The sequence below is a fragment of the Pristis pectinata genome, chromosome 11, assembly GCF_009764475.1.
Source record: "Pristis pectinata isolate sPriPec2 chromosome 11, sPriPec2.1.pri, whole genome shotgun sequence".
NCBI lineage: Eukaryota > Metazoa > Chordata > Chondrichthyes > Rhinopristiformes > Pristidae > Pristis > Pristis pectinata.
The window spans coordinates 3,371,016-3,390,190 of record NC_067415.1 but is presented as its reverse complement, the minus strand read 5'-3'; the positions used below and the strand labels follow the sequence as shown (position 1 = coordinate 3,390,190).

At 51.1% G+C, this 19,175-nt stretch overlaps 1 protein-coding gene across 1 annotated transcript in view; it reads right to left on the bottom strand.

Moving 5' to 3' along the window:
* LOC127575725 (beta-arrestin-1-like) overlaps positions 1 to 19,175 on the bottom strand; it is a 70,458-nt gene that overhangs the window by 8,733 nt on the left and 42,550 nt on the right. The window contains 9 exon segments of the mRNA XM_052025725.1: positions 1,749 to 1,772; positions 2,601 to 2,684; positions 6,958 to 7,095; positions 7,714 to 7,786; positions 9,950 to 10,034; positions 11,813 to 11,824; positions 11,826 to 11,949; positions 15,126 to 15,193; positions 19,050 to 19,109. Coding sequence (XP_051881685.1) covers positions 1,749 to 1,772; positions 2,601 to 2,684; positions 6,958 to 7,095; positions 7,714 to 7,786; positions 9,950 to 10,034; positions 11,813 to 11,824; positions 11,826 to 11,949; positions 15,126 to 15,193; positions 19,050 to 19,109 — 668 coding nt within the window.

The window sequence follows — 19,175 nt, the reverse complement described above, 5'->3', positions numbered from 1 at the left end:
TTTTAAAGGCCAGTGCATGCTTGATGGGCCGAATGGCCTGCAACTGTTGCTTTCCAAGTCAAGTCCCTTCCAAAGGCATGAGCACAAATATCTCCGCTGGTGGTCCAGTACAGTACTGGAAGAGTGCTACACTGTAGGTGGAGATGTCTCTCAAGTAGGAACTTGAGAACATGTACCACCAGGCTCAAGGACAGCTTCTATCCCACTTGACTCTTGACTTCAGTATCAGACTCTTGAATGGACCTCTCGTACACTAAAAGATGAACTCTTGATCTCCCAGTCTACTTCATTGTGGCCCTTGCACTTCAGTTGTCTGCCTGCACTGCAACTATAACACTATATTCTGCAATCTGTTTTCTTTTTTACTGCCTTGAAGGCAGATGTACGGAATGATCTGCCTGGATGGCACGCAAAACAAAAGCTTTTCACTGTATCTCGGTTCGCGTGACAGTAATAAACCAATAAACCAATTCCCCTAAGGCCACGTCACAGTGTCCTGGCCAATAGTTACCCCTCCCACACCAGCACACTGCTCCCCCGGGAACATCAGTAATATAACAAGATGAGACCATTTGGCATCTCGTGACCTTCTACCTCAGCGCCATTCTCCTGTTCTATCCCCGTATCCCTCGATTCCCTTAATGTCCAAAAATCCATCCCTGTTTTGAACGAAATGAGTTGATGGAATGGTTGATGAATGCAGCAAAGCCCCAGACAACATTCAGGCGTGGGAGACGGTGAAAGGTAACAAAGAGCGCCAGGCAATGAGCATCTCCAATAAGACAGTCTAAGCACCTCCCCTTGACATTCAGTGGCATTACCATCAGCACCCCCCACCATTGATATCCTGGGGGTCACCATTGACCAGAAACCCAACTGGATAAATACCACGGCGACAAGAGGAGGTCTGAGATTGGGGATCCTGTGGCGAGTGATCGACTTCCTGACACCTCAAGGTCTTTCCAAGTCACAAGTCAAGAGTGTGATGGACCCTCTCCACTTGAGGAACTTGACCCCATCCAGGACAAAGCAGCCCATCCACCCCCCTAAACACCCCCTCCCTCCACCACCAGCACACAGGGTCTACAGTGTGCACCATCTACACAACGCACTGCAGTTACTCACCCAGGCTACTCCGACAGCACCTCCCAAACCCACCTCCTCTCCCACCCACAAGGACAAGGGCAGTGGGTACAGGGGAACACCACCACCTGCAGGTTCCCCTCCCAGTCACACACCGTCCCGACTTGGAAATATCTCGCCGTTCCTTCACCGTCACTGGGTCTAAATCCTGGAACTCCCTCCCCAACAGCACCGCGGGAGCACCTTCACCAGAAGGACTGCAGCGGGTCAAGAAGGGGGCTCACCCCCACCTTCTCAAGGGGCAATTAGGGATGGACAGTAAATGCTGGCCCATATTCCAAGAAAGAAATAATACTTTAAGGAAAAAGTCTTTCCTGTAGGGGTTCCAAGTGTTGGGTTGTGCTGGAGAGCAGCTCGTGAAACCACCACTGTGGGCAGTCTCTTGGGGATGCGGGATATATCTGTGAGCGGGATGGACCTCACACCTCCCACTGTAGAACCCATCTGCTGTCAATGAGATGATGGCATTTTATCTCCGGTCACTGTGTCTCTACATTGCACTGCATGCACTGACAAGGAGGGGGATGCACTGGGATGGAACATGCACAATGAAGTGAAATGTCTCATGGTGTTTGGCTGTGACTGTTAAAAGCATCGCTGTTTACCTTGTGGCAAGGTCTCCCAAGATGCTGGCGTGAGAAAACAAAGAGCGAGAGAGAAATTCGATCAACAAATCACCATCAGGGTCAATACAGACAGGGAGTGCAAAACACCGCTCCGATACTGCCTCCGGGAACCCCTCCCACCGAAGATCAGTCAGTCATAGCAGCTCCTGCCTCCGAGTCTCTGGATAAGGGGTCGCCCAGGAAGCATTTCACTCTAAGGTAGACTTCCCTGCACCACAGAGCTGTGGATGCCTGTGGCCAAGGGATCTCTGGGCCAGTGGGATGTGATGGGACTGAGGATTGCCAAAACTCAATGTCCAGTGGTGGGACATGGAATCCTCTGGGACAGTGTCTGGTGGGGAGAACATGGTTTTCTGGACCATTGTCTACTGATGGGACAGGGGATCTCTGTATCAGTATCTAGTGATGGGACGGGGGAACTCTGGACCAGTGTCCAGTGATGGGATAGGGAAATTCTGGGCCTTTGTTCAGTGTTGGGACAGGGGTTTCTCTGGGACTGTTCAGTGATGGGACAGTGTGCCTCTAGGACTGTTCCAGGATGGGTCAAGGGTTCTTTGGGCCTTTGTTCAGTGATGGGACAAGGGTTCTTTGGGCTATTGTCTACTGATGGGACAGGGGATCTCTGTACCAGTGTCCCGTAGAGGGACACAGTGTCCCCCCTCTCCATGAGGGGGGACCTCCCACTACCTCACCCAGAGGGAGCCTGCTCAGCATACTCTATCAGGATCAGGCAATCATTGACTCTCTGGTAACCAACCCATCTGCCCAAGGGGCAATGGGACAATGGCTACCGTTTACCATTGCCCCCAACCTCACAAAGCTCAAACTCACCCTCCTCGCGAAACCACCAGCTTCACCTTGACTTTATAGGACACAATGATGCCCAGGATCTCCTTATTGGCTCCATCCCGAAGCCTGGAAGATAAAGAGGAAGACTAGCATTTCTATAGCGCCTCACCACCTTGGGAAACCCAGTGCTAATTACATAGAACACAGAACAGTGCAGCACAGGACAGACCCTTAGGCCCACGATGTTGTGCTGAACTAATTAAACCAATTGTTTGCCTGCACTGCACTTTCCCTGTAGCTGTGACACTTTACTCTGCATTCTGTTACTGTTTTCCCTTGTACTACCTCAATGCACTCTGTAAAGAATTGATCTGTATGAACAGTGTGCAGGACAAGTTTTTCACTGTACCTCGGTACAAGTGACAATAATAAACCAATTCCAACAACTCCTAATTAATCTATGCCCCTCTTCCCCACACACGGAAACTGCTCTGCCCAGGACTGCAAGAAACTGCAGAGAGCTGTGGACACAGCCCAGTGCATCATGGACACCAGCCTCCCCTCCTTGGACTCTGTCTTTACCTCTTGCTGTCTCGGTGAAGCAGCCAGCATAATCAAAGACCCCACCCACCCAGGTCATTCTCTCTTCTCTCCTCTTCCATCAGGTAGAAGATACAGGAGCCTGAGGGCACGTACCACCAGACTTAAGGACAGCTTCTACCCCACTGTGATAAGACTATTGAATGGTTCCCTTATACAATGAGATGAACTCTGACCTCACGATCTACCTTGTTGTGACCTTGCACCTTATTGCACTGCACTTTCTCTGTAGCTGCGACACTTTACTCTGTAATGTTATTGTTTTTACCTGTACTACCTCAATGCACTCTGTACTAACTCAATGTAACTGCACTGTGTGATGAATTGACCTGTACGATCGGTATGCAAGACAAGTTTTTCACTGTACCTCGGTACAAGTGACAATAATAAACCAATACCAATAAATTCACCATGTCCCTCCCTTCTCTGCATATTCCTGTGCCTCTCTCAGAGTCTCAAACTCCTCTATCATATCTGCCTCCACCACCTGTCTTTACCTCTCGCTGCCTTGGTGAGGCAGCCAGTATAATCAAAGACCCCACCCACCCGGATCATTCTCTCTTCTCTCCTCTCCCATCAGGCAGATGATACAGGAGCCTGAGGGCACGTACCACCAGGCTCAAGGACAGCTTCTATCCCATGGTGATAAGACTATTGAACGGTTCCCTTATATGATGAGATGGACTTTTGACCTCACGATCCACCTTGTTGTGACCTTGTTCCTTATTGTCTACCTGCACTGCACTTTCTCTGTAGCTGTGACACTTTACTCTGTACTGTTATTGTTTTTACCTGTACTACCTCAATGCACTCTGTACTAACTCAATGTATCTGCACTGTGTAATGAATTGATCTGTATGAACAGTATGCAAGACAAGTTTTTCACTGTACCTCGGTACATGTGACAATAATAACCAATTCCAATACCAATACCACCCTCTGGCAGCACATTCCAAGCCCCCATCACTCCCTATATTAAAAAACTTTGCCCTGCACACCTCCTTCGTACTTCCCCCTCCACCTTAAATGCATGCCCTCTAGTCCTAGACATCTCTACCCTGGGAAAAAGACACAACCTGTCTATCTATGCCTCTCATAATTTTATAAACCTATCAAATCTCCCCTCAGCCTCTGCCACTCCAGAGAAAATAGCCCCTGCTTGTCCAGCCTCTCCTCATAGCACACGTCCTCCAAACCAGGCAGGGTCCTGGTGAACCTCCTCTGCACCTTCGCCAACGCCTCCACATCCTTCCCACACATCCAGTACTTTGGAGGAGGATTGTGGAAACAACCGTTTGCACTGGTAGCTGAAGGCGGCTCTCCGTCACAACAGCCTGTATGGTTTCACACAAGAACCAGGAGAGAGCGAGTCCCTGAACTTTACTGAAAACTGGCATCTTCCATGGGGTGTTTGCAGAATCTAGCAGAGGGGTCCATACTGAGGGATCTCTGACAACACCAGGGCCACTCCCTCCCTGTGAATATTGCCAGAACTTTCAACACATTTGTTGCCCATCCCTAATTCCCCCCTGAGAAGGTGGGGGTGAGCCCCCTCCTTGACCCGCTGCAGTCCTTCTGGTGAAGGGGCTCCCACGGTGCTGTTGGGGAGGGAGTTCCAGGATTCAGACCCAGTGACGGTGAAGGAACAACTAGATATTTCCAAGTCGGGACGGTGTGTGACTGGGGAGGGGAACCTGCAGGTGGTGGTGTTCCCCTGCACTCGCTGCCCTTGTCCTTCTAGGTGGGAGAGGAGGTGGGTTTGGGAGGTGCTGTCGGAGTAGCCTGGGTGAGTAACCGCAGTGCGTTGTGTAGACGGTGCACACTGCAGCCCCTGTGCGCCGGTGGTGGAGGGAGGGAGTGTTTTGGCGGGGTGCCAATCGAGCGGGCTGCTTTGTCCTGGATGGTGCCGAGCTTCCTGGGATTTGTTGTAGCCGCACTCACCCAGGGAAGTGGGGAGTGTTCCATCATATGACATGATTATATTGTAGTGACTCACCGCACCAGCATCGAACCGGCTCCCGACATCGCGACGTCGTCGGAGACCCCGATCCAAGATGGCGCGGGGCCCTCCTTCTTCCCCAGCGTTGGGCTGGGAAAGCCAGCGCGTGGGAAAGTCAGGTGACCCGCGCGTGACGTCAGCGCAGGAAGTTTTCGGCTATTAAGGGCGCACCGCGCCCCGGTCGGCATTCGACTTCTGACCTCGAAACCAGCGACTCTGTGTCTTCATTTCGTAGTGTGTAGCTAGCTGCTACAATATAATCTTTTTTTTAATGTTTTTCTTGTGAATGTTGTGTCTCTGATGCTATGTGCCTGTGATGCTGCTGCAAGTTTTTCATTGCACCTGTGTGCACATGGACTTGTGCAGATGACAATAAACTCGACTTTGACTTTGATCATTTTTACTTATCAGGAGAAGCAGAATTCCCACATCTGGATTCCCATTCAACCAGCAAGTCACCAAACCGACTACCAACACCGACCCAGCTGGCATCATGTTTTGGGGGTGACGTTGGCAGATGACCCATTTCTTTAGCTTTCCATCACTGGCCCAGCCTGCACCCTCCCTGCACTATAATTACCTGTTTCGACATTAAACACTCCAACAAATTATACATTGACTGCCTTCAAAATTAATGTAATGCATGGACAAGCCTCTTGGTTGCAATGAAATGTTTGCTGGGAGAGAGAGAGAGAGAGAGAGCGCGAGAGAGAAAGAGAGCGAGAGAGAGAGAGAGAGAGAGAGAGAGAGAGAGAGAGAGAGAGAGAGACCCTTTCACCCACTAAGTCCATGCCGACTATCAACTACCCAAGAAGGCAACATCCATCATCAAGGATCCCCACCATCCGGGCCGTGCCATCTTCTCGCAGCTCCCATCGGGCAGGAGGTACAGAAGCCTGAAGTCCCACACCACCAGGTTCAGGAACAGCTACTTCCCTTCAACCATTCGGTTCTTGAACCAACCGGCACAACCCTAATCACTAACTCAGTACAGCAACACTGGGACCATTTTGCAATACAATAGACTTTGCTTTTCTTTTGTTCTAATTGGTTCTTTCTTGTAAAAAATTATGTTTAATTTATATTTTTTTCTTGTGAAAGCTGCTTATCTGATGCTGTGTGCCTGTGATGCTGCTGCAAGTAAGTTTTTCATTGCACCTGTGCACACATGGACTTGTGCATCTGACAATAAACTCGACTTTGACACTCATCCAACATTAATCATGTGTATTCTCCCCAAAATCCTACTCCCCTGGATTCTCTCTCATGTAGCGGTTAGCGTAACGCTATTACAGCATCAGCAACCCGGGTTCAATTCCAGCCGCTGTCTGTAAGGAGTTTGTACATTCTCCCCGTGTCTGTGTGGGTTTCCTCCGGATGCTCCGGTTTTCTCCCACATTCCAAAGACGTCCGGGTTAGGAAGTTGTGGGCATGCTATGTTGGTGCCGGAAGTGTGGCGACGCCTGTGGGCTGCCCCCAGAACACTCTACGCAAAAGATGTATTTCACTGTGTGTTTCAATGTACATGTGACTAATAAAGATATCTAATCATCTACATACGATTTACAGCGGCCAATTAACCCACTGACCCCACACGCCTTTGCGATGTGGGAGGAGACCGGAGCACCCGGGGGAAACCCACACTGACACGGGGAGAGCCCACAGACAGCGCCCAAGGTCGGGATCGAACACTGGTCTCTGACATTGTGAGGCCATGGCTCTACCCACTGCACCATCCTATTCGCCCGATTATCCGTGCAAACACGCAGCAGCGCGATGAATGAACTGCGAGGGGCTTACAAGGTGCTGGAGGCCAGGTTGGTGTCTTCATGTTTGAGCTTGCCATCCAGCGCAAGGCCACGCTTCTCTCGGTTGTTGGCCAGGTAAGGCGTCAAGGTGTACACTTTGCAGAAGGTGGAACTGGGGGCTACGATGTCGCTGCAAGTGGAGAAGGGAAGGTCAAGTTCACGTAGACCAGGAGAAACTCGCCTGTAACTGGGCAGTATCGGAGGAGGCGGCCGACACTCAGGACACATAGAACAGGACAGCACAGGAACAGGCCCTTCAGCCCACAATGTCTGTGCCAAATTATACCAAATCTCTGGCGACACAGGAGACTGCAGATGCCGGAATCTGGAACAAGAAGGTGCTGGAGGAACTCGGCGGGTCGAGCAGCATCTGTGGGGGGGGGAAGGAACTGTCGGCGTTTCAGGTCGAAACCCTGCACCTTGTTTGTTGCTGTCAGCTAAATCTCTTCTGCTGCTCATGATCCATATTCAGGGGTGGAGGGGGGTGAGAGAGTGAGGGGGGGTGAGGGGGTGAGGGGTGGGGGGGGTGAGGGGGTGAGGGGTGGGGGTGGGGGGTGAGGGTGTGGTGGTGGTGAGTGGTGGGGGGGGTAAGGGGGTGAGGGGGTAGTGAGGGGGTAGAGGGTGAGGGGGTAGAGGGTGAAGGGGTGAGGAGTGAGGGGGTGAGGAGTGAGGGGGTAGAGGGTGAGGGGGTAGAGGGTGAGGGGGTAGAGGGTGAGGGGGTAGACGGTGAGGGGTGAGAGTTACTCACTCAGCTTCAGCTGTGGCCACAGGGCACTTGTACTGGCCGTGTGAAGCAGGCAGATATCGGCGATACTGACGGACTGCAAAACAAGAGGCTCGTTGAAGAGGCTTCAAGATGAGATGGCACATCTTCTCCCCTCGCCCCTCACCCCTCCCTCTGCCCTCGTCCCTCACCCCTTGCCCCCAACCCCTCACTCCCCTCGCCCCTCTCCCCCACCCCTCACCTCACCCTCTCCCCTCACCCCTCACCTCGCCCCTCATGCCCTGCCCTCACCTCACCCTCTCCCCTTGTCCCTCATCCCTTACCTTCTCCCTCACCCATCCTCTCCCTCTCTCCTCACCCCTCTCCCCCCTCATCCTCTACCCTTGCTCCCTCCTGTCACCCCTCACCTTTGGTGTACGCCCCCGCCCTTCACCCCTCGCCCCTCGCGCTTCACCTTTGCCCTGCCCGGACTGAGCCCACCCCCTAAACAGAATTAGCCCCCAAACACCCAAATCTGGCAGCTACAGGTGGACCTCCCATCGATTGACCACAGGCCACACCCAGGCCCCGCCCCTCCACACCTCGGCCCCGCCCCTCCACACACAGACCCCGCCCCTCCACACACAGACCCCGCCCCTCCACACATCAGCCCCGCCCCTCCACACACAGGCCCCGCCCCTCCACACACAGGCCCCGCCCCTCCACACACAGACCTCACCCCTCCACACCTCGGCCCCGCCCCTCCACACACATACCCCACCCCTCCACACCCGGGCCCCGCCCCTCCACACCTCGGTCCCTCCCCTCCACACCTGGGCCCCACCCTCCACACTCAGACCCCACCCCTCCACACCCGGACCCCACCCCTCCACACCCGGGCCCCGCCCCTCCACACCTCGGTCCCTCCTCTCCACACCTGGGCCCCACCCTCCACACTCCAGGCCCGCCTCTCCACACCCAGGGCCCCGCCCCGCCACACCTCGGCCCCGCCCCTCCACACACAGACCTCACCCCTCCACACCCGGGCCCCACCCCTCCACACCTCGGTCCCTTCCCTCCACACCTGGGCCCCACCCTCCACACTCCAGGTCCGCCTCTCCACACACAGACCCCGCCCCTCCACACCTCGGTCCATCCCCTCCACACCCAGGGCCCCGCCCCTCCACACCTGGGCCACACACTTGGGTTCTGCCCACTGACAACGGTACCTTCTCTGCCCCAAGCCTCTCCATCTGGGCAGCAACCTTTGAACCGGTCCCACCCCTAAAGAGAGACACAAGAGACTCTGCAGACACTGGCATCTGGAGCAACACACAAAAAGTGCTGGAGGAACTCAGCAGGTCGGGCAGCATCTGTGGAGGGAAATAAACAGTCGACGTTTTGGGCCGAGACCCTTCATCAGGACTGGAAAGGAAGAGGGCAGAAGCCGGAATAAGAAGGTGGGGGTGGGGGAGAGGGAGGAGCCCACGCAGGCAGGGGACAGGCGAGTCCAGGTGAGAGGGGGAAGGTAGGTGGGTGGGGGAGGGGGGGAAGAGAGTGAGGTGATCGGTAGAAGAGGCAAAGGGCTGAAGGAGGAATCCAGTGGGAGGGGGCAGTGGACCGTGGAATAAAGGGAAGGAGGTGAGGAATAGATGGGCAGGACATGAGGGCAGGGGAGGGGAAAGGGAAGGGGTGAAGGGGGCCAAAGGAATGAGGGAAAACAAAGAGGGGGGGAGGAAAGGCGTGGGGTTACCGGAAGTTCGAGAAATCGATGTTGAGGCCGTCAGGTTGGAGACTCCCAAGGCGGAATGTGAGGTGTTGTTCCTCCAACCTGCGCCTGGCCTCAATGTGGTAGTCATTGGTACATTGCCCTCTCCTACCAGATTCCTCCTTCTTCAGCCCTTTGCCTCTTCCGCTAATCAGCTCATTCCCTTTCAACCCTCTACCCCCCCCCCACCTACCTTCCCCCCTCTCACCTGGACTCACCTCTCACCTGCCAGCCTGTGCTTCTTCTCCTCCTCCCCCCACCTTATTCTGGCTTCTGCCATCTTCCTCTCCAGTCCTGACGAAGGGTCTCGGCCCGAAACGTCGACTGTTTATTTCCCTCCACGGATGCTGCCCGACCTGCTGAGTCCCTCCAGCACTTTGTGTGTGTTGCTCCACCCCTAAACATCTGGACAGCACCTCCTGCGGCCAGCCTCACTATAAACATCTGGACCCCCACAATATACCCCACCCCTAAACATCTGGAAGGTGATAAAACACCTGCACGGGCTCCTACCTGCGATCTTTAGTTTCTTGACGGTTTTGTTTGTGTTGTTTGTCACGTGGACATTTACATTTATTGGCTCTCCGTGATAATAAATCTGAAAGAACAAAATTACCAAAAGTCTCAGTCCTGGAGGCGGACAGCTTTGGCGGCCAATGGGGTGAGAAATACGGTGTTGACGGCCAATGGGTGAGGACAGATGGCTTTGGCAACCAATGGGGTGAGACAGATGGCTTTGGCAACCAATGGGGTGAGACAGATGGCTTTGACAGCCAATGGGATGAGACAGATGGCTTGGCCAACCAATGGGGTGAGACAGATGGCTTTGACAGCCAATGGGGTGAGACGGAGGGCTTTGCCAGCCAATGGGGAGAAGAGTTTCCAAAACCAACTCAATGATTGTTTCTCCAGTGTCACGGCCAGGAAATTCCGCAGCATTCTGCATTGATATGTTCAAAGCAAATAGATTCTGCAGAGTGAAACCCCAGAGTGAGTTAAAGGGAGCTTCAGGGGTTTACCTATGGAATAACACATCAACAGGAGAAATAAAGGACTGCAGATGCTGGAATCTAGACAAAAAACATGACGATGCTGGAGGAACTCAGCAGGCCAGGCAGCATCCGTGGAGAAAAGCAGGCGGTCAACGTTTCGGGTCAGGACCCTTCTTCAGGACTGAAGATAGGGAAAGGGGAAGCCCGATATATAGGAGGGAAAAGCAGAGCAGTGATAGGTGGACAAAAGAGGGGAGGTGGGGTGGGCACAGGGTGGTGATAGGTAGATGCAGGTAAGAGATGGTGATGGGCAGGTGTGGGGGAGGAGGGGAGAGCAGATCCACCAGGGGATGGGTCACAGGTAAGGAGAGAGAAAAGGGGGCGGGGGGGTAGAAAAAAGAGAGGCTAGGAAAGGGAAGAAAAAAAGAGGCGCGGTTGGGGGGTTGTGGGGCAGTTTTGGGGATGACTTAAAGTGGGAGAATTCAACGTTCATGCCGTTAGGCTGCAAGGTTCCAAGACGGAAAATGAGGTGCTGTTCCTCCAGTTTGTGCCTGGAATTCTCCTGGCAGTGGAATTCTCCCAGTTTTTTTTTCCTCTCTCTTAGATCCAAGTTACAGGCTTGGATCTAAAGCAGGAGTTCGGAGGAATTATGTATGGAATAACATACACCCAGAGGTGAACATACACCCAGGGGTTTCAGGGTTTATGTCTGCAATAACAGATACTTGGGAGTAAGTTGAAAGTTGGAGTCTAATCCAGGGGCTCGGGGGTTTATATATAGAATAACCTACACCCAGGAGTGAGTTTCAGACTGGGATCTAATTGAGGTGTTCGGGGAATCCTGTATAGAATAACAGACACTGGAAGTGAGTTACAGGCAGAGTTCTGTTGTAAGATTCATGGGTTTATGTGTAGAATAATGGATACCAGGGTGGGAGTTACAGGCTGGAATTTAATCAAGGGTTTCATGGGGTTTATATACGGAATAACGGATCCCCGGGTGTGAGTTACAGGCTGGGGTCTAATCCAGGGGTTTGTGGGTTTATAAATATATAATAGATACTTGGGAGTGAGTTACAGGATGGAATCTAATTAAGGTTTATATCAATATCTATAGAATGACAAATATCCAGGAGTGGGTGACAGGCTGGGATCTAATCCAGCGGTTCAGGGAGGGTTTATATACAGAATAACAGATCCTTGGGACTGATCTACAGGCTGGGATCTAATCCAGGGGTTCGAGGGGTTTATGGAGAGTATAACAGATCCCTGGGAGTGGGTGACAAGCTGGGATCTAATTGGGGGCTTTGGTGGTTTTCTAAGGACAAAAACCGTCCCCAGGCATCCTGACAATCTCACACCCAACACCCCGTCCACCCCTCACCTCCTTGTCCAGCTGATGCCTCTAGGTGGAGGGGCTTGTCGGACATGAGGAACTGGCGGGTGGTCTCGGCCATGGGTTGGGGTCCGGGCTTTTCCGGCGCGTACTGTACTTTGCGTATCACCAGCCTCACTGAGTTCCTGTCACAGAGGTACACAAAGGCATCACAATCTTGTCATACATTCAGCCGCAGTTACCCAGCTCCCTGAACAACAAGATCCTCACCTCGAGAGGGGCAAGAAGGATCAATAATCCAGTGGGATTGGGAGTTCTTTCTCCTTCCAGGAATACTCAGGATAACACTGGTTAGACCACACTGGTAATTAGTTTATTATTGTCACATGTCCCAACGTACAGTGAAAAACTTTTGCATGCCATCCATGCAGATCATTTCACCACATCAGTACATCAAAGTAGTAAAACAATAACAGAATGCAGAATCAGATTTATTGTCACTGACTTATATGACGTGAAGTTTGGTGTTTATCAGCAGCAGTACAGTATACTGTTACAGTTACAGAGAAAGTGCAGTGCAGGCAGACAATAAGGTGCAAGGGCCACAATGAGGTGGATTGAGAGGTCAAGATACCATCTTATCGTACTAGGGAACCATTCAATAGTCTTATAACAGTGGGATAGAAGCTGTTCCTGAGCCTGGTGCTACGTGCTTTCAGGCTTTTGTATCTTCTGCCCATTGGGAGTGGGGGAGCAGAGAGAATTTCCGGGATGGGAGGGGTCTTTGATTATGCTGGCTGAGTTTGCAGTTCTGGTCACCACACTATAGGAAGGATGTGGATGCATTGGAAAGAGTGCAGAGGAGATTCACCAAGATGTTGCCTGGATTAGAAGATTTTAGTTATGAGGAGAGTCTGGACAGGCTGGGACTGTTTTCCCTAGAGTGAAGGAGGCTGAGGGGGGACCTGAGAGAGGTAGATAAAAATATGAGAGGCATAGATAAGGCAGATAGCCAGAGTCTGTTTCCCATGGTAGGGGTGTCTAAAACTAGAGGGCACGGGTGTAAGGTGAGAGGGAGAAGGTTAAAGGCTACGGTGGTGTAGCAGTTAGCGTAAAGCTATTACAGCGCCAGCAACCCAGGTTCAATTCCGGTCGCTGTCTGTGAGGAGTTTGCACGTTCTCCCCGTGGTCTGCTCTGGTTTCCTCCCACATTCCAAAGACGTATGGGTTAGGAAGTTGTGGGCGTGCTATGTTGGCGCCGGAAGCGTGGCGACACTTGTGGGCTGCCCCCAGAACACTCTACGCAAAAGGTGCATTTCACTGTGTGTTTTGATATACATGTGACTAATAAAGATACTGTATCTTATCTTCTGAATCAACTCCTTCTGCATTGAAGTAATCTCGTGGACATAACGAAGGACCTACCGATAACCTGCTAATCAGAGATCATTACCAAATAAAGAGCTATTTGTGGGATTCTCTTTGATAAGGCAGGAGAATCAACATGGGTTTATAAGAGGAATGGCTTGAGCCCAGTTTCTGACTTGAACTACGTCCTTGTCTGGGAGGAGAGTGGTGAGGGGGTCCACCTGTGGCCTTGGGCCAGAGCCAATGAGGGGTGGAGACACGATGGCCCGAAGATTCAGAACCAACAGAATCGAAGTATAATGGTGCAGAACCGATAGGCAGTAAGAATCATAATGAAGGTTTTCAGAGGTAGGGCAGGAAGAACTCAGGAGACTAACGAGCGAGGACTCCGGGGAGACCAACTATCGCAAGGAAGACCCCCGTGCCGGGGCAGGGAGGAGGAGGATCAATCGTTTGGCCAATGGGAGATCCCCTATTTCGGTGCTGTAAGTGGGAGAAGTAGTTTGGGTGAGTACTGGTCCAAAAGGTACAATAGAATTCAGGAATTGTTGATCCAGGGTCAACATAACTTACGTGGATATTTGCATTTGATATAATAAAGATGACACAGTAAAATTGCTAGTCTGAATTAATCAGGATTTGTGTGGTCATTGATGTAGGGTCAGCTGTGGAAAGGGTGAGCAGCTTCAAGTTCCTGGGCGTCAACATCTCAGAGGGTCTATCCCGGGCCCAACACATTGATGCAATCATGAAGAAGGCATGCCAGCGGCTCTACTTCGTTAGGAGTTTGAGGAGATTTGGTATGTCACCAAAGACCCTTGCAAATTTCTATGGATGTACGGTGGAGAGCATTCTGACTGGTTTATCACTGCCTGGTATGGAGGCTCCAATGCACAGGATCGCAAGAGGCTGCAGAGGATTGTAGACTCAGCCAGCTCCATCACAGGCACACCCTCCCTACCATCGAGGACATCTTCAACAGGCGGTGCCTCAAGAAGGCAGCATCCGTCATTAAGGACCCTCACCACCCTGAGGCATAAAATCTTCATATTACTACCATTGGGGAGGAGGTACAGGAGCCTGAAGACCCACATTCAACGATTCAGGAACAGCTTCTTCCCCTCCGCCATCGGATGTCTGAACGGTCCATGAACTCGTGAACACTACCTCGTTATTCCTCTCGCATTATTTATTTATTTTTGAAACTTATAGCAATTTTCATGTCTTTATGTCTTGCACTGTACTGCTGCCACAAAACAACAAACCACAACATATATCAGTGATAATGAACCTGATTTTGAATCTGAACCTAAGTTAGATGGCCAAGGTAAGGGTCAACAGGTGGACAGTCAGTCCTTTTCCCCAGGGTAGGGGAGTCTAAAACTAGAGGGCACAGGTTTAAGGTGAGAGGGGAAAGATTTAAAGGGGACCTGAGGGGCAAGGTTTTCACACAGAGGGTGGTGGGTGTATGGAACGAGCTGCCAGAGGAAGTGGTAGAGGCGGGTACAATTACAACGTTAAACGACATTTGGGACAGGTACACAGATAGGAAAGGTTTAAGAGGGATATGGGGCGGCACGGTAGTGTAGCGGTTTGCGTAACGCTATTACAGCGCCAGCGACCTGGGTTCAATTCCTGCCGCTGTCTGTAAGGAGTTTGTACGTTCCTTCTCCCTGTGTCTGCCTGGGTTTCCTCCGGGTGCTCCGGTTTCCTCCCACATTCCAAAGACGTACGGGTTAGGAAGTTGTGGGCATGCTATGCTGGCGCTGGAAGCGTGGCGACACTTGCGGGCTGCCCCCCAGCACAGTCTCAGTAACACAAAAAAAACGCATTTCACAGTGTGTTTTGATGTACATGTGACTAATAAATAAATATAAATATTTTAAAAATGCAGGCAAATGGGACGAGCTTAGATGGGCATCCTGGTCAGCGTGGACGAGTTGGGCCAAAGGGCCTGTTTCTGTGCTGTATGACACTATGAAATGACTCCTACCGTTTGTGGATTCGTTCCTCCAGGTTGTCTGAACAGAAGGTTTTCACCTCAAAATCGACTCCACAGGCCTTGAGGGGATAATGAGAGCGAGAGAGAGCCAATGAATTTATGAAATTAAGAATTGGGAGCAGGAGCAGGCCATTCTGCCCCTTGAGCCTGCTCCACCATGGCAGATCCCCTACCTCAGCACCACTCCCTGCGCTATCCCCATCACCTCCACTCCCTTAACATCCTCAAATAAGTTCTGAATGAACTCAGTGACTGAGCATCCATGGGGGAGGGACCGCCAAAGATTCATCACCTCCTGCATGGACAAGTATCTCCTCATCTCCGTCATAAACAGCAACACCTTATTCCGACATGATAGAACCATAGAACAATACAGCACAATACAGGCCCTTCGGCCCACCATGTTGTGCCGACCTTCAAACCACTCCTAAGACTATCTAACCCCTTCCTCCCACAAATCCCTCTATCTTAAATTCCTCCATATGCTTATCTAACAATCTCTTGAACTTGACCAATGTATCAGCCTCCACCACCACCCCAGGCAGCGCATTCCATGCCCCAACCACTCTCTGGGTAAAAAATCTCCCTCTGATATCTCCCTTGAACTTCCCACCCATTACTTTAAAGCCATGCCCTCTTGTATTGAGCATTGGTGCCCTGGGAAAGAGGCACTGGCTGTCTACTCTATCTATTCCTCTTAATATTTTGTACACCTCTATCATGTCTCCTCTCATCCTCCTTCTCTCCAAAGAGTAAAGCCCTAGCTCCTTTAGTCTCTCCTCATAATCCATACTCTCTAATCCAGGCAGCATCCTGGTACATTTCCTCTGACAGAGTGAGCCCCCCCCCCCCGCCCCGGTCCTAGGCTCTTCACCCTGCGTCCAGTCTGTTGAGCCCCGTATCAATCCTGTCTCTCCTCACTCTTTTAAACTCTAGAGGTTACAGTCCCTGCCTGCTCAACATCTCCTCACACAGTAAGTCCACCTTCCCAGTTCTATCATGTCTGGTGAACCCTCACTACACCCCCTTTATGACAGATGTGGGCAAATGGGACAGGCAAATGGGCATCTTGGTCAGCATGGACCAGTTGGGCTGAAGGGCCTGTTTCTGTGCTGTATTCCTCTATGACTACATAATATTGAAGGCAGATTACAAGGTTAATGGCAGGACTCTTAGCAGTGTGGAGGAACAGAGGGATCTTGGGGTCCACGTCTATAGATCCTTCAAGGTTACCGCGCAGGTCAATAGAGTTGTTACGAAGGCGTATGGAATATTGGTCTTCATTAGTCAGGAAATTGAGTTCAAGAGCTGCGAGGTGATGTTGCAGCTCTATAGAACTCTGGTCAGACCACACTTGGAGTGTTGTGTTCAGTTCTGGTCGCCTCATTATAGGAAGGATGTGGAAGCTTTAGAGAGGGTGCAGAGGAGATTTACCAGGATGCTGCCTGGATTGGAGAGCATGTCTTATGAGGATAGGTTGAGCGAGCTAGGGCTTTTCTCTTTGGAGAGAAGGAGGATGAGAGGCGACTTGATAGAGGTGTACAAGATGATAAGAGGCATAGATCGAGTGGACAGTCAGAGACTTTTTCCCAGGGCGACAATGGCTAACACAAGGGGGCATAATTTTAAGGTGATTGGAGGAAGGTATAAGGGGGATGTCAGGGGTAAGTTTCTTTTACACAGAGAGTGGTGGGTGTGTGGAACGCACTGCCGGCAGAGGTCGTGGGAGAAGATACATTAGGGACATTTAAGAGACTCTTAGATAGACACATGAATGATAGAGAAATGGAGGGCTATGTGGGAGGAAAGGGTTAGATAGATCTTAGAGCAGGATAAAATGTCGGCACAACATTGTGGGCCGAAGGGCCTGTACCGTGCTGTAGTGTTCTATGTTCATACGTAGGGCAGACATCTGGTGTCTTTTTCCCAGGGTTGAAATGTCTAATACCAAAGGGTGTGCACTTAAGGTGAGAGGGGGTAAGTCTAAAGGAGATGTGCGGGGCAAGATTCTGTTTACACAGAGAGCGGTGGGTGCCTGGAGTGTGCTGCCAGAGGTGGTGGTGGAGGCAGATACGATAAGAGATATCTAAGAGGCTCCTAGATAGGCACATGAATGTGCAGAGATGGAGGGATATGGACATTGTGCAGGCAGAAAGGATTAGTTTAGTTAGGCATTTAACTACAAGTTGAATTAGTTCGGCACAACATGATCGGCTGAAGGGCCTGTTCCTGTGTTGCTCTATGTCCTCTTTGTTCTATGACTCTGACTCTATACATCCTTTCTGATGTAAAAGCTGTGCACGATCCTCCAAGTGCAGTCTCACCAAGGCCCTGTACAGTTGTGGTAAGACTGCCTTAGTTCTGCACTCAAATCCTCTTGGGTAAATTGGTTTATTATTGTCACATGTCCGAAGGTACAGTGAAAAACTTTGTTCTGCATGCCATCCATACATATCATTTCATCACATCAGAGCATTGAGGTAGTACAAGGGAAAAGCAATAACAGAATGCAGAGTAAACTGTTACAGTTACAGAGAAAGTGCAGTGCAGGCAGACAATAAGGTGCAAGGTCACAACAAGGTGGATTGTGAGGTCAAGAGTCCACCTTATTGTACTAGGGGACCGTTCAATAGTCTTACAACAGCGAGGTAGTAGCTGTCCTTGAGTCTAGTGATGCGTGCTTTCAGGTTTTTGTATCTTCTGCCCAATGGGAGGGGGGAGAAGAGAGAATGTCCGGGTTGGGTGGGGCCTTTGATTATGTTGGCTGCTTTACCAAGGCAACGGGAAGTGTAGACAGAGTCCACGGAGGGGAGGCTGGTTTCCGTGACGTGCTGAGCTGTGTCCACAACTCTCTGCAGTTTCTGGATTTCTGGAGGGTTGTAGGGGAGGGATCTTCAGAGATACTTAAAGAGGAGGAAGGTACACTTCTGAATGGTTGGAGAATGTGGAAATGACCGAGGGAAACTGAGGCCTGGGGCAGATCAGCCATGAGCAGATTGAATAGCAGGGCTCGGCTTGAGGGGCCAGTTCCTGCTTCTATTTTCTTGCATTCTTGGGACACAGAAGGAGGCTATTTCACCCTTCAATCCTGTTCCATTATTCAATTAGATTGTGATGGAGATGCACCGTAACTCTATCTCCACTTTGGCTCCCTATTTGGGCCACGATGAGGCAGATTGTGAATTCCATATTATCGTACTAGGGAACCACGCAATAGTCCTATTACAGCAGGATAGAAGCTGTCCTTGAGCCTGGTGGTACGTGCTTTCAGGCTTTTGATCTTCTGCCCGATGGGAGGGGGGAGAAGAGAAAATGTCTGGGGTGAGTGGGGTCTTTGATTATGCTGGCTGCTCTTGTAATAAAGGCTATGATAACATTTGCCCTCCTTATGTACAAGGACACCCATGTCCTGTTGAACATCAACACCACCCGATCACTCACCATTTAGAAAATGCACAGGGCTGGAGTCAACACTAATCAGGGCGGTCATGGGTCGGTGCAAGAAACTCAGAGGGTCAGGCAGCATCTGTGGAAGGAAAGGGACTGTCGACGTTTTGGGTCGAGACCCCTCATCTGGACTGGTTGTGGGTGAGATGGGAGCAGTGTCAATGAAGAAGAGGGATACCCGCCCATCGAAGCAAGGACAGACTCTACGAGGTGTCTAAAACTAGAGGGCATAGGCTTACGGTGAGAGGGAGGAGGTTGAAAGGGGATTGGAGGTGTTATTGTCACATGTAGTGAGATACAGTGAAAAACTTTGTTCTGCATGCCATCCATACAGATCATTACAACAGTGTATTGAGGTAGTGCAAGGGAAAACAATAACAGAATGCAGAATAGAGTGTTACAGTTACTGAGAAAGTGCAGGCAGACAACAAGGTGACATAGGAAAGACAGCACGGACTGAAGTTATACCTTTCCTGTGTCTTCGGGCCCTGGCTGCAGGGTGACTGAACAGGGCAGGTTGGGAGGGATCTGTAAGAGAAGGTCAGCAGTGTTACTATCTCAGCGTAGCACCCATCGTGACACTCACCGAGCCTC